Below are 16,232 nucleotides of genomic sequence, written 5' to 3' on the forward strand. Positions count from 1 at the left end.
GAGATTTAGGCAGAGGTTATAGGCAGACACTGGAACTCCCTCTTTCAGATGCTCTTCTTCCGGGATCTCCCCTCATTTTTGGATGGACCCAAGAATCCTCTCCTCTGGTGTACATGCCAACAATAATCCCCCCTTGAATTTGCACAGACCCTGTGAATATGATGACGAAGTATTACTCCCATAATCATGCTTCCTCATATGAGCCAAAGAAGGATTATCCTGGTTAGCTCTGACCTACCAGATTAGCCCTATAAAAGCAGAGAATTTTTCTCCAGTTAGTCACAGAGGAAAAAGTTAGAAAACCATGCTCTTTCTAGTCAGGAAGAAGCTAAAGACCTTGTTAATAAAATGCTTTTAGGGCCCATGTGTCAAGGAACTGTGGGTAGCTTCTAGAAACTTTAGAGTCACCCCTGACACCTGAACAATAGTTAGTAAGAGAACAGGGACCTGAGTCATAAAGCAACAAAGGAATACATTCTAATAACTGACAGGATTGAAAGAGGTCCCTGAGCCTCAGAAGGGAAGCACAAAGCTAGGTGACACCTTAATTTTAGTCTGATGAGACCCTGAGAAAAGGGCTCAGTTACTCTGTACCGTAAGATAATAAATGGGTGTTTTTTAAATCATTGCATTTGTGATCATTGTTATAAAACCATAGCTAGTATACTCCAGTTGCCATGAATTCTGTCCTCTGGGTCTTCAAGAAAGCAAACCTGTAGGTATATTATGAGAATTTTAATTTCTCTCTAAGATGCAGATGGGGTTTGCCCTCAGGATAAATGTTGTTGTAATAGTAATAGTAATAATAATAATAATAATAATAATAATAATAATATAAATGAGAAACTTATCCCATGCCCTTCCTTTCTTTCAACTGCCTTTCCTCCAGAATCAGCCTGTGTTCATTCACTCTACTGTCTTCTAGTAGCTATCTTTTCCATTCTGTCCAGATTTTATATTTCTTGGTGGGGAGGGTTGGTTCAGTACATATGCTCTTTGTCCATTCAGATTCTGCATACATTTTGAAGGCAGAGTAAATATGATTTGCTGGTGGATTAAAAGCAAAAGTGTAACAGGGGGATTTGGAGATTGTGCCATGGTTCTGGATCTCTGCAAGGGAAATGTTGGAGTTGCCAGTTGCAGAAGTGGGGAGCCCATAAATGCAAGAAATTGCATATGTGAGTTTAGATTTCAAGGTGACTACTGGGAAAGATAAAAACATTTAGATTTGTTTTTTAAAGCCGTGAGATTGAATTAAATCCTCAACAAATTCACTCTGAAAAGAGAAAAGATGACCCCCAAAATGACTCTTGGTAAATCTAAAATTTAATAATAAAGAGAAGTGAAACTGAAAGAGGAGACAGAAATAGCAAATGAGAGAGAAGAAGCATAATGAGAAACTAATTATCTCAAACCCAACTGAAGATGTTTTAAAGTAACCAAAGAATGATGATTTGTCTTTAACACAGTGCCAAGTAAGATAAGCATTGAGAATTAACCGCTGAATTTAGCAGTGAGGAGGTATGTCTGTGTGTCTTCAACAAAAGCAGTTTCAACAGAGTTACAGAAGAAAGCTTGATTGGAATAGAGGACAAATTGAACAAGGAGAATAAGAAACTGCAAATTTAATCAAGACTTTAGAGCAATTTTGGTGAACAGAAAAATTGAGAAATAGCTTAAGGAAGAAGTGGAGTCAAGAGTTTTGTTTTATTGCTGTTTATTTATTTTTAACATGGAAAAATTTGTGGTATGCCTGTATGTTGATGGAATTAAACAATAGAAAGGGAACATCAATGATGCAAGAAATAGAAGGGAGAATTATTGCTAGAGCAATGTCCTTTCATAATTTGTAGATATAAGGACTAGTACACAGTGAAGGAATTGGATAGAATCAGACATAGTTCATCTGTCGTAAAGGAATGAAGTCAGATGATGTGAATTTAGACATAGGTGGGTGGGTGGTGTAGTAGTTAGATCTAGAAGTCTGGGAAAGAGGGGAAGGTATAAAATAATCATCTGAAGTGTGAGAGAGTGAGTGAGCTAGAAATTTGGAATAGGCTCTTTAGGCAGTACTGGGGGTCCATGAAGCATTAGAGGGGCATGATGTTGAAGTAAGAGCAGTCAGGATGTATTTAATAACATTGGGATTTTTCAATAGTGTGCAAAATGCATGATAGGGCAAAGTTGAGGCTGTGTAGAAGAGACTGATTGTGATTGTCAGTGACATCTGAGGTAAGTGATGGAGAAAATGAGGTGACAGGAAGGCAGGATGAACAAAACAACAAGGAACATTCATTAGACAACAGACAACTAAAAGATGGATAGATAGATAGATAGATAGATAGATAGATAGATAGATAGATCAACATTAGCAGAAATGTGGTTTTGAAGACTGAGTAATATATACATGGGGAGTTATTATACTATTCTTTCTTCTACTTCAGAGTGTAGTTGAAAATGTCCACAGTAAAAACTGTTCCCTATTTGTTATTGTTGTTTTTAACTGATAATGTTTTGTATGGTTAAAGATTGTTGGCATCAGGGTTCCAGAAAAAGTCAGTTAGAAAGAAAGGATTTAGAATCCCCAAACATGATCTGGTGGAAATCCAAGGACAGAGCACAAGGAAGGGCTGTGAGCATTATTAGTAGCAGGACCTAGGAGTGAATAGGGTAAGTGAGTAAGTGGAGGTGGAGAACCAGATCATTTGCATAAGAATGGACAAAGGAATCCAGATGTCAAGCCATTGTCTTGATTGTCTACATGGATAATAAAAACAGCAAGAATAATGGTAGAGAGCATGAGAGTGAGCAGTGACACTAAAATTTCAAAGAATGAGGGAGAGTGACTCATTGTAATAGCTCAAAAAGCTGGTGGTTTCTAGAGGTGAAATCACTTGAAAGTAAGGAAGACATGGACCCCCATTTGCCCTATCATATTCCCTCCCAACCTAGAGGTATAAGAAATATGCCACCAAAAACAGCTTCCACTTGGGAGGATTATGGGAGGAGCAGTGTCCTCAGGGGAGAGTTAGATATTAAGGGAGAAATTGTTCTACTAAAAATCTAAATTAGCTGGTTACTGCACCTGAATGTTAAATTGGGCTATCTACCTCCCAGCAGTGAAAGTTTCATAAAAGGAGAATGGATAGGTTATGTAGTCCTTAGGATCTGACAAAGGAGGTATATAATTTCTTCAAAAGAGACCAACATGGTCCAAAATTCGAGAACATTTAACAGAGCCATTATTATTTTTATATTCCTAGCAACTAGAACAAAGTGTGAAATATAATCAGATTATAAATATTTGTTTAACCAAACTCATCAGACACAGGGGTTTATAATAGACAAGGTCTTTAATTGCAAATTTTGAAGATAAAATGCTTATCTTAAACTCATAAAATAGGACTTGGTCAAGAGGTCTATTGATTCTAGCTTTGAATCTGAGATAGCATTTTCAAAAGCCAAGCTAATTACAAAATTAGCCTTAGCAGTTCTTTTTCTATAGACACATTGTACACTATAAGGCATGGAAGTAGTTAATAGTTTTTAGTATTTACTTTATTCTTTCATTTTGAAGAGGAGAACCTGCCATTTAAAAACATGCAAAAGTAATTAAAGATTTTTCACTATTTTATTATCTGAATGTAGTTGCAAATTCTGACTTAAAACTCTTATCAGAGGGAGACAACATCCCTCCCTGAACAGCAAATGAGCATTCAATTAACACTTCAATACAAGTGCATTTTAAATAAAAATATACATATTGTTAATCTTTCTTTACAAATGCAAATACCCAATTTTAAAATCCTAGGAGAATTGCCTCTCTTTTATTCTTTTGGGAAACAAGTCCTTTCTTTCTTTACAGGGAAGACCCGAATTTTCTGAAGTTGTTACCAAGTTAGAAGAGTGTCTCTGCAACATTGAGGTAAGAAATTTTGCTTCTGAAATGTGTTCACTGAAAAAGCCTAGACTGTCATCCAAGGAAGTTGAGGAATGTAGGCTAGACAGTGCTTATGGGAAGAACGTGAGTGTGGTCCAGAATTCCATTCATATGTTCCCCTGTTAATTGAGCTCCTAGGGTGGAGCAAAATGGACTGCATCGATGGGGGTGAAGGCAAATCCAGACCGAACTGGAGGCCCTTTCAAAAATAATCAAGCAGGCAAATGGACACAGGCACACCCAGCTTAAAAAACTGACCTGTATAAATTTGAAAATACAACAAATATGTTACAAGGTAATTATTGAACTCAATTTTTGTGCATACATGTCCCTATGTACAGTGAAATGTAAACTAAAATATGAAGCCATTGTTCACTTATGCTCAATGAGAAAAGGAAAAATTATCACTATAATTTGTGCATAAATTAATTGGGAGGATTGCTTTTATACCACACATATGTTGCATAAAGGGATATATGTTGGTAATCAGGTTAATGGAATTTTCTTCCCTTAATATCAGGGAGCTGTTTGCTTTAATTTTCTCTATAATTGCCTCAATTTTCTATACACCTGGTAAGGAGATAGCATTTTAAAACAGGTGAGGAAGCTAAAACATGAGCAATAATTCAAAAACAATAATATACTCCCAAATGCAAATGAGTGCTGTAGGAGAGGGAATGAACATCACACGGACAGGCTGGCATATACATATACATGTGCAGACTAAGAGAAGGGGCCTAAAATGGGGGGAAACAGCATCAACCTGAGACTGTATAACTAAATCTTAGAGTGGAACTAGTCAAATAAAATTCTCTTAAAAAAAAAAAGAAACTAAACTAAGTCACTGGAACCCAGTCTGTTGGAAAAGGGTTGCAAGACTTCAATGATCTGTGGCCTGCAGTGATCTGTAGTGATGACTGTGTTTCCTTACTAACTACTTCTTCTAAAAAAGAAGCCTTTTACGAGAAGGAAACTTCAGTCTTTGGACATAAAACTTCCTTTTTCTTCTCTTCAGTTCTGGAACATATACCATGAGAAGAAGTAGTATGTTTGGTGGGGCTTCAGGCATTCCACGAACAAGACCATCTGCCAGAGGCCTTGGATGTTGAGAGTTGCCTTTAAGACTTGAGTTCCAAGTGCTCTTATACTTTGAAGCTTTATGTTTGACAGCATAAGGTTGCCCAAGCCTGGGGATGTATCCAGTTAGATCACAGAGTAACTTTCAGAAACAAGGACAGTGGTAAGAGCTGCTAAACTAGCTTGTCTTGTTATATTGCCCAAGACTCTTAACACAGTCTCCTCTAGCGAAAAAGATCAATAACTATGGAAAATATGCAAAGACAATTTGCTGGACTGGGTTACACTAATCAATAGACCAGGATCAGCTTTAAGGAACTTGACTTGTAGGGTTCCATAAGGCTCCATCCTCTCTACTCCTAAACTTTTTCATCAGTGGTTTAGACCAAGGTCAAGAAGGCACAGCTTATCACATCTACAGATATGAGGAAGTTGAAAGAGACAGTAAATAGTTGAAACCAAGAGTGTACAGTATCTAGGAAGATGAAACAATAGAACAGATCTAATGAGAATAAATATAACATCACACGCAAAGGAACAATAGTAAAAGTATCACATGGTGAATATATTGTTTAGGAGCATCATGCATGTAACTGAAGAAGTTCTTTATGAGTTAGATTATGAAGTAGCTGTCTTGCTACAGAATAAAGGGTGTGATCATCTATTGCTGTTCTGAGATAACCAAACAAAATAGTACCCAGTTATGTCATTTTATTTGTTTGAAAGATTTTATTTATTTTTAGAGAGAGGCTAAGGGAGGGGGGAAAAAGGTAGAGAAATGTCGGTGTGTGCTTGCTTCTTGCATGCCCCCTACTGGAGACCTGGCCTGCAACCCAGGCATGTGCCCTGACTGGGAATCAAACTAGAGACCCTTTGCTTCACAGTCCAGCACTCAATCCACTGATCCATGCCAGCCAGGGCCAGTTACATCCTTTTAAAGGCATAATTAACACTGGGACACTACATTTAGAATAGAGAGATCAAAATGGTGACTGGATTGGAAATCACATATTTGAGAACCAATTGAAGAAAGCAGGGATGCTGGTCACAGACAAAAGAAAATTAGGATGAGTCTGAGAGATGTGTTTAAATATCCGAAGAACTATCATATGGCAAAAGAATTGGCCATGCCATTGATGGGCCAACAGATGGAAATAAAGTGCAATAATAGATTTGGCTTATTTTAAGAAGGAGGTTTATAGTGGTTAGATCTGTTCTAAGATAAATGGATCTGAAGGCAGTGAGTTCCTCATCATTGCCCTCACTGACTTAAAAATGATGCACAGAAGAGATTCAATCATTGAAGAGTCTAAACGTTCATTTCAACACTGACATTACCTTATCCTCGGAGCTTTACTTAGAAATGTCTTGGCTACTATGGAGAGCCTAGAATTTACATATATTATTCTTTGAAAACCAAAGGTGACTGTCTACATGTCTTATGAAGTCATAATGTCAAAAGCACTAATGCTCTCAGTCAGGTTAGGTAGAATGTATAAACAGCAAGGTTGTCAAAAACTCAAGAAAACTACTCTTCTATTATTAATTCTCCTCTTTCTCATTCTTTCTTCATACTTTTCTATTTTCTAGCTATAGTTAACTGTAACCATTTTTAAAGCTATAGTTAACTCTTTGTAACTATTTTTTAGAAGTCTTTCACAACAACTCTATTTAGTCCTCATGCTTGCCAGACATTAAAGTATTCTTCATTTTATAAAATGAATATTTCATTTATTCATGTATAAATGAAATACACACTTGGAAAAGTGTGTAAATCCATTTTATATAAAGGGAATAATTTCATGTAAATGAATAATTTTAAGCTACAAGTTAAAGAAACTCTGCCATGAATCAGCACCATAGTGAAAAATGTAGAAAATCTTTTAACCATTAAATAAAAACCTTCTAAATATTTATTTCATGAATCTGTTTTCTGAAAAATGAGCATAAATTTAACGGACCAGCTCTCAACATAGAACTAGATCAAAAAAGTAAATTAAGCAACCAGATGTTGCCATCAGAGGCCAAAAGAAAAGGCAGCAGCAAGCTGAGAGGAATAGAAATTAAAATATGAGAAATCCTAGGACAGAAAGTTAAAATAAAGTCAAATTCTAGTCTAAGATTTTGATCCCGTTGGATTTATTAAATGATGCAGACTGCCCCTCTTTTCCTTAGCTGATGTCTCCTGCATCGAGTAACAGCAGCGGGTCTCTCTCACCTTCCTCCTCTTCTGATTGCCTGGTGAGCAGGGGAGGGCCTGGCCGGAGCCACGTGGCAGCTCTGCGGAGTCGTTTTGAATTGGAATACGCTCTAAATGCAAGGTCTTATGCACTGCCTGGTCCCAAAGGTAAGAGCAATAATCTAAGCAACAGTCAGTCTCACAGACAGATTCTAGAGTCTTATCAAGACAGTCACCCAATTTGATTACTATCAGTGGGCCATTTACCAGCCTTGTGGCAAGCCCTGAAATAGGAGTGTTGGAGGCCATTTTAAAAATAATATTATGACCAAAATTAGAAATTTTATTATCTATTAGTTTAGGTTCTCTAAGTTTCAAGTAACAGAAACTAACTCTAGCTTAACTAAGAATCGTCCAGCTATAGCCACAAAGAAAAACTATTGAAAGTATTCTGGGGTTATCTTACAGAATCAAAGGAAGAATTCCTTGTATGCAGGAACTGAGAAACAGTTTTGCAGATCCGAGTACCAAAAGGTCAGCATTCTAGAATTACTATATGACCCAGCAATTCCACTGCTAGGTATATACCTCAGAGAATTGAAAACAGGTACTCAAACAATACTTGTATTAAAAATGTATAGCAGCACTAGTCACAGTACCCAGAATGAAGGAAATAGCACAAACATTCTTCACTGGATAAATATATAAACAAAATGGGATATCCACACAATAGAATATTATTCAGCTATATAAAGGAATGATGTGCTGATACATGCTACAACATGGATGAACCCTAATAACATGCTAAATGAAATGTGTCATATATTGTATGACCATATTTACATGAATATCCAGAAAAGGTGTTTTAGTAGGTTTGGGCTGATACAACAAAATACTGTGATGCAGAACCTGGCTTGTGGGGTCCACAACATTGTGGATGAGAAACGACAAATTCACATGGACTACCAAGTCCTGTGGAGGAAAAGGTACCGTATGGCTTCTTTCTCAAGAGGAGAAAAGCCTTGGCCCTTGCCTTGACAAACTTTTATTGCTTTTCTGATCGTATTACAGGTTGGTCCTCATTTACTATGCATAGGTTCACTTTAGGTGGTTACCTTTTACAGAAAACAAAGAAGCCAACGCCACTAATCAGATCACAGAAGAGGGATATTTGCAAATGCAAAGGGAAAAGTGGTTGAATTGGTTATGCTCATCCTTGAAAGGTTTAGCACTGACTTTAGGAAGTTACAGGAAGCACTTCCTGCCTCAATTCAGGGTGAGGGAGTTTTAGCAAAAGGAAGTCTCATAAAGGTCTAGGTACAATGCAGGCCTGATTCCCCACAGGAGAACCTATGTGTGGGTGTGGGTCTTGTGCATCTCCAAGTGGGAGCTGGGCCCACGCCAAGCAGAATGGTCTACTATAATACTGGATACTAGATGATTTAAACAATAGAAACATATCTTCTCACTGTGGAGTCTGGCACCATCATGGTGACAGCATGGCCGAGCTCTGGTGGGACTTACAGATGGCCCCCTGCTCACCATGCTGTCACATGGCAGAAAGAGCACTGGCCAAAAGAGCACTGGCCTCTTTTCATCTTTTATAAGGTCACCGGTTCTATCAGATCAGGACTTTACTCTTCTGATTTCATTTAACCTTAATCACTTCCTTACAGGTACTATGTCCAATGGAATCGCATAAGGTGTTAAGATTCAGCATATGAATTTCATGGGAGAGGGACACAACGCAGTCCATAGCAACAGGCAAATCCATAAAAACAAATTAGATTGGTGGTTGCAAGGGGCTAAGGAGAAGGAAGAGATTAGGAGTAACTGCTTAGTAAGTACGGGCTTTTATTTTAGGGTGATGACAATATTTTGAAATTAGACAGAAGTGGTGGTTGCAAAACATTATAAATGTACTAAATGCCACTGACTTGTTCACTTTAAAATGAGGAATTTTGTTACATGCTTCACTTAAATGAAAAAAATGCCAAAATTTTTTAACAAATGGGCAAATCAAAAAGAGAAAATACAGTTCAGCATTCTCCTGCAGTGACCTCTGACATTTACATGCCTCTGTTTGCCACCGAGAGCTCTTGGCCTCTCTGTTTAATTACAGTTTCGAGAAGAGATATATCAGTCCTCTATTGCCATAATACCTCTATGTAAAACCCATGCCAAAACTCAAGGATATATGAGTGTAATGACTTATTTCTTTCTCATGTGCCTGTGGGTGGTTTTAGGTGGGCTTGCATGTGAGCTAAAGGTTGTATCCAGGTCTGCCTCGTGTTCCTGTCCTCCTCTTTTGACTAAAACACATACCTGAGGCATGTTCTTATCATGGGCAAATATGAGAAACCCAAGAGGACAAGCCCAACTTTACATGCACGTTTAAAGCCTTTGTTCAGTTTGCATCCTACGACATTCCATTGGCAAGTCACATTGCTGAGTCCAACATCAGCAAAGAGAGAAAATTCCTTATACTGAACCTCTAGTGGGAAGAACTACAAAGTCACATGGCAAAGGGTATAGATACAAAAAGCATAAATGAGGAATAAATGCAGTCTGCCATAAGAGAGAACGTGACTGGCTTTTGTTTTGTTTGTTTGTTTGTTTGTTTGTTTGTTTGTTGGAACAAGTGGCTGCCTCTGGTCTAAGCAAATGTGGTTGATGTGGAGGTAGGGTCATATTTCATGAATATTAACTTGGCAGCCAGAGACTCCTGTTCTGGATGGGGAGCAAAAAAAAGGCAATCACTGAGACCAATGAAGACCCTAGAAAGTGTGCATGACGACCCATGAAAAATCAGAAAAGACTGGTTGAAAAATCTCTGTCCTTCCACATGTGCTCCAGAGTATTTATCCATGAGCTGTTGTTACCCATATGCACTCACCTATGCCATCATCAGAGTAAAACCTTTGTCTTTAATGTGGAGAAAGATTACCCGGAGTTAGCAAGGATCTGAAACCATCTACAAACTGCTAATGTTGCCTTCTTAGCCATGGTTATTATATTCCTGGTCTAACAGAAGATTTGTAGCTACAGTTTTGAAAAGACAAGAATCTGAATCATGAAGCCTTTAATCTAGGAATGACATAAAATTAAGTACCAGCAAATGTGATTGATAGCCAGGCAAACTGGACACAATCTTTTATTGGATTCCTGTCTCTCACATAATTTCATAAGGGGCTCACAGGCCAAGATTAGATTAGCTTCGGTCACAATATTGTCTTCTAGTTCCATCTGATCTTCTTCCTCTTTGCTTGTGGCTTTAAAATTAATTCTCTGAACGGTCAGGTTTTGATATTTTCAAAGCATCATCACCTGTCTGCTTGAGGCAAAGGTTAAGAGGATGAGCTGTGGAGTCAGACAGATCTGAGGTTCAGTCTTGGCCTTGCCATTTACCAGCTCATTGACCTTGGACAAGTTACCTATTGGCTCTTAGGATTGTTATTGGGAGAGACAGTATTGTCACAGGAGTCGGTGATTGATTGATTGAAAGATGCCAACGGACCAAAGCAAAGGCTAGGAACATCTACAGTGTAGGTAAATCACACAACTTACAGTACATAGACAGCAATACAGCATTGGGAGACACCGTGGCTCTCCCAGTTAGGTGAGTCAGGGGTGGAGGGAACACAGCTTCTCTGGCCTTCAGGAACCCAGAGAGGTATACTACTCCTCATAAAACTGCCTGAAAGGGTTGGGGAAAACCCCTTAGGTTTTTTGAGATGCAGCATTTGTTAGCCTCATAAGGAATTTTACATCCTTCTGTTTCTTCATGACTGTTATGAAACTCTAATGTGAAAGTGTTTATGTACTTGATTCAAATTTCCCTTAACAGCCTAGTACGTCCTGAGTATTTGCTGTAAGGATGAATTGAAGGTCAGTTCACTAGTTGTACCACCCTTCTAGCAAGCTCAGCAGTCTTTAGACTCTTGAAATTAATTCTAGAAGAGATAAAGCATTTACCTAAATTGTAAGATTCACCAAGATAGGAATATCTGTTTAATCCATGACTGTCTTCTTAGTATCTAGCAGTGCAATTGGTATAAAGTCAATATGTAATAAATGTAAATTTCACAAGGAGTTGGATAAAATGGCTTCATACATTAGAATTATTATTAATTTGTACCATAATCAGTGAACAAGCTTCAATTATTTTCTCCATTTGTTCCATTTAAGTAGCTATCACTCCTGAGTATGTACTGTATTCCGGACATTATTTTAAACACTTTGAATTGTCAACTAAGTAATCCTCAGGGAGTAAGTATTCTGTTTTTTTTTTTTTTCATTTTATTTATTTATTTTTAAAGAGTGGAAGGGAGGGAGGAGAGGGAGAGAAACAACAATGTGTGGTTGCCTCTCTCATGCCCCCTATTGGGGGCCTGGCCTGCAACCCAGACATGTGCTGTGACTGGGAATCAAACCAGCGACCCTTTGGTTCACAGAGCAGCACTCGATCCACTAAAGCCACACCAGCCAGGGCTAAGCATGCCTATAGGTGTGGAAACTGAGGCTCAGGAAGGGTGAGCAACTCTCCTAAATTTGTGGAGGCAGAGTGGGAATTCTCACCCCGAACTCTCTTATACCTTCAGAATTTCTCTGACACAGGAGATGGCACTTTTCAGAAGCTTGATCTATATCACCAGTATTTACACATGTATCTGCTACACTTCTTCCAGTTTCTTCTGGAAGTGGGTCAGAGAAGCAGCTACTCCTCCCAAGCCTTTTTCAGCTTGTCTATATGAAAGACAGAGCAACTGAGACCAGAGATCAATAGGTTCTTAAAGTCTAAGAGCCTGAGGATGCAGGAACTGATGGACTAACTCCAACAAGGCCATGAGTTTAACGACCTGGAAGACAGTGGCTCTCAGCTTTGTCTACACATTAGAATCCTCTGGGGAGCTTTTATAAGCACCAATGCCCAAGACCAATTAAACCAGGACCCACGGGGGTGACACTCAGGCACCAGGATCTTTTAAACTTCCCAAATGATTCCAATATACATCCAAGTATGAGATGCATGCTAGAAAAGAATGCTACACTGTGAAACTGCCAGTCACTCTATGGGAAGGGAATGCAACTGCTAGAGTAAATAGAAGAAAATGAGAGCATAGGTGAGACAGCAGCTGTGACCAAAGGAGAATATTGTGATGGCTGATTACCTGTGTGGTCCCTCCCAAAAGCCCTTGCAATGTACCAGTAACCTCTGAGCTAAGAAGCATCCGCACTATTTATTAAAATCACACAAGGTATAATTTTGAGCCTGGCATCATGTTTTTAAAAAATGAGTACGCAATTTGGCCTAGAGTTCTGGCTAATGAATGTTCCCAATTATGGGCCTCAGAGCCCTCAACAAATTTCTTTAAAATAGTACATTTATATTTTCCAACTTTGATTATGAAGTTTACAGCTTATCATTTTGTAATGCTTGATTTGAAGGGGTTTGGGGGTTTTGGTTATTGCTTGTATATTAGTTTTTAACAATTATTTTCTTTCATAAAGTAAATGTCAAAGTGGGATATTGTGTCAGATATTTTTCCACAAGTAACAGGCATTTACTAAATCCTACTGAAAGCACAAACTGGGGAAATATGAGACTCAGGAAGGCATGCTTTAAGTTCTGCTTCTTTAAAATATTTTGTGTCTCTGAATATATTTGGAAAACTAAGCATGTGGTACTTGCTCCTCCCACAAGGTCTGAAATCTCCCATCTTGTACAAGGATTACATCCTGTAAATTTAGACATGACAAAGTGATACACAACCTTTCAGATGTGAAAACCAATCAGTGTTTGTGTGGGGCTGGACTCTAAGAATAGATTGCTATGACCTAGTTAGCTGTCCAGGAGAAGAAAAGCAGAGATGCAGAGATTGGTACTAATTTTTCACATTACGAAAGGGCCCGTCAAAGGGATCCTTTAAATAGAAATTTTGCCCAGCGCACTTAAAATGCAATTCAACTTACAAAACTTGAATGTGTTATAAAACTTTAATTTACACATAGTTTTTCTGGAATGCGGCAAATGTGTAAGATAATAACATCATGAAACTGATGCTTCTAGAAGGAATAAAAAAAAAAAGACAGTCATGAGAAGATCCAGTCCCTTTGCTGTTGAGGAACAGGATGTTTATCAAGTAAAACCAGGAGTGTTGTCTCCTTATCACTAAAGTCAGATACTCCCCCTTTTAAGACCACCTCTCCTGTGTGCTTTCTTGTACAGAAACTTCCCTTGCGCTTCTTAAATGTTTTCCCTTCATCTCAAATTCATTTCCTTATGAGCTCACCACAATCAACAGTTTCAACACTGTGTTCATGGCATTTTAAACTCCTCCCACCTTACTTCTCTCATTAGTTTTTTTTGTGGTTTATTGTTATTTTGCTTTGTCTTCTTAATCCTCACCCAAGGATATGTTCTCTTCCATTGATGAGAGAGAGAGAGGGGGGAGGGGAAAGAGAAATGTCAATGGGTTGACTCCCACATGCACCCCTAATGAAGTCTGAACCCACAACCTAGGTATGTTCCCTGACTGGGAATCAAATCCACAACCTTCTGGTGTATGGTACAACACTCCAACCAACTGAGCCACTTGGCCAAGGCTTCATGAGTTTTCTTGGGATTTCATATAATCCATTACTTCATCTTTCTCTCTCTCTCTCCCCCACCCTTCCTCTTCCCCCAACACACATATAAACACATACACACACTCATGCACACACCATTGTCCCCCAGACATGTCTAATCTTGACTGATCTGCTTCTTTTGTAAAGTCTCTATTTTCTCTCTCCTTCCAGCTCCCCCATGCCCTAATCCAATTGCCCCTCTATTGCCAGCATGTTTTATTTCTACAGAACTAAAGTACATCATTACCCTACTTTAAAATAGTCAATAATTCTCCATTGCCTGGAACCCAAAATGGTCAATGATACACATTTTGAGTTTTAACTCTTACTGAACATGTTAAGTTCCATTGGTGCTAGACAGAGAGTGATACTATCACTTCTCAAATGCATTCTAAGATTTGGGGAACTGTGTGAGGCATTTTTTTGGTAGACCCAATGACAAAGGAGGTGCTAGTGATGTTTAATGACTCAGAGGACAAAGTATTGAACTTCTACAATGTTTTGGACAATCCTACAAAATAAAGAACCATCCTGCACAAAACAGTAATAGAATACCTGGTGACATATTGCGCGCTATAGACAAACTAAAAGTTCTGCTATTTCCAATACACACCCTGTGTTTGACCTACTGTCAACCTATTCCTGTACTCTAATTTGTAACTTCATCCCCACCTGATCTTCTCAAAACATTAGTCAGCCTTCAGTAATATCTCAGTTAGCTTAATCACTATATCATGAGGGAGCTACCCCAACCCCATTCAGGCCTTACCAAGGGCCACAGCTCTTTGTACCACTTTATGCACTTACATTACTTTATCTTATAATTATTTCTTTTTTATTTCCTCATTAGCACATAAATAATTTAAGGACAGAAATGTTCCCTCTTCTTTTTATTCAAATGCTGATAATATCGCATTTATAATATAACTGTATGTGATATTAAAATTTTTATTTATACTAAAGCAGGGGAATTATTAGTAGGCCTATGAAAGTTTTTGACCTTTACATTTCTGTCAATTTCAAATCTCTTTTCGTCCAAAAACCATGAACCACCAGCTAATTCAAGCTTCTTTCTACCCCACTTCCTCACTGATAGAGCATTAAATGTTCTCCTGTTTATTTTTAATAATAATAAATAAAAGCATAGAATGCAGGTACCTGAAATGTATGAGAAGAGAAATGACTGACACACTCATTCCCTATGTGCTTATAGGAGATATTGCTCTGATTTGAGATAATTGAGAAAAGTTTCATTGAAGAGGCAGATGATGGAGATGTCATTCGGATAGAGAGAATGAGATGAACAAACATGAAATAATGATCATGAACATTTTTTCTTCCTCCTTAAAAAGAGTAGGCATGCTTTTTTTAGCTGATCTATAATAGTAGTTTTTCGTATATCAAATATCCCCATTTAGATAGTTCTGTTTTCAGTTATTCTATTCTGCTGCATTGGAACATTTGTTTATCCCTGTGTCAATAGTGCATAATTTTAATTACAATAGTATTATTAAAAGTCCTCATATCAGGTGAGTGAAGGGGGAAAATGGGACAACTGTATTGGTATAATCCATAAAATAAAATTAAAAATACATAAATACATAAGTAAATATCCTCATATCTAGTAGGGCAGTTCTCTTTTTGCCTGTTCTTGACCTTTCTTGGTTTTTTACTCTTCCATATAAATTTTATACTCAGCCTGTATTTTTCACAACAAAGATTTTGGTTATAGATATATTTTTCATTATTTTAAGTTTATTTTATTGATTATGCTCCTACAGTTGTCCCATTTATTTCTCCCCTTTATTCCTCTCCACCCTGGACCCCCCTCCCAACAGCATTCTCCTCCCCTTAGCTCATGTCCATGGGTTGTACATCTAAGTTCTTTGGCTTCTCCATTTCCTCTACTATTCTTAACCTCCCCCTGTCTAGTTTGTACCTAACAATTATGCTACTTGTTCCCTGTACCTCCCTGCCCTCCTCCCCACTGATAACCTTCTGCGTGATCTCCAGTTCTGTGATTATGTTCCTGTTCTACTTGTTTGCTTAGTTTGTCTTGGTTTTTTAGGTTCAGTTGTTTACAGTTGTGAATTTATTGTCCTTTCACTATTTATATTTTTAATCTTCTTTTTTTAGATAAGTCCTTTTAATATTTCATATAATAAGGGCTTGGTGATGATGAACTCCTTTAACTTGACCATATCTGGGAAGCACTTTATCTGCCCTTCCATTCTAAATTATAGCTTTGCTGGATAGAGCAATCTTGAATGTAGGTCCTTGCCTTACATGACTTTAAATACTTCTTTCCAGACTCTTTTTGCCTGTAAGGTTTCTTTTGAGAAACCAGCTGATAGTCTTATGGGAACTCCTTTGTAGGTAACTCTCTCTTTTTCTCTTGCTGCTTTT

At 38.0% G+C, this 16,232-nt stretch overlaps 1 protein-coding gene across 1 annotated transcript in view; it reads left to right on the top strand.

Annotated features, from left to right (window-relative positions):
• Positions 1-16,232, top strand: part of TNNI3K (TNNI3 interacting kinase) — a 277,088-nt gene that overhangs the window by 216,486 nt on the left and 44,370 nt on the right. The window contains 3 exon segments of the mRNA XM_037141086.2: positions 3,866-3,925; positions 7,193-7,348; positions 7,351-7,364. Coding sequence (XP_036996981.1) covers positions 3,866-3,925; positions 7,193-7,348; positions 7,351-7,364 — 230 coding nt within the window.

Source organism: Artibeus jamaicensis, unplaced genomic scaffold, assembly GCF_021234435.1.
Source record: "Artibeus jamaicensis isolate MK-2021 breed Jamaican fruit bat unplaced genomic scaffold, CSHL_Jam_final scaffold_1019, whole genome shotgun sequence".
Classification (NCBI taxonomy): domain Eukaryota; kingdom Metazoa; phylum Chordata; class Mammalia; order Chiroptera; family Phyllostomidae; genus Artibeus; species Artibeus jamaicensis.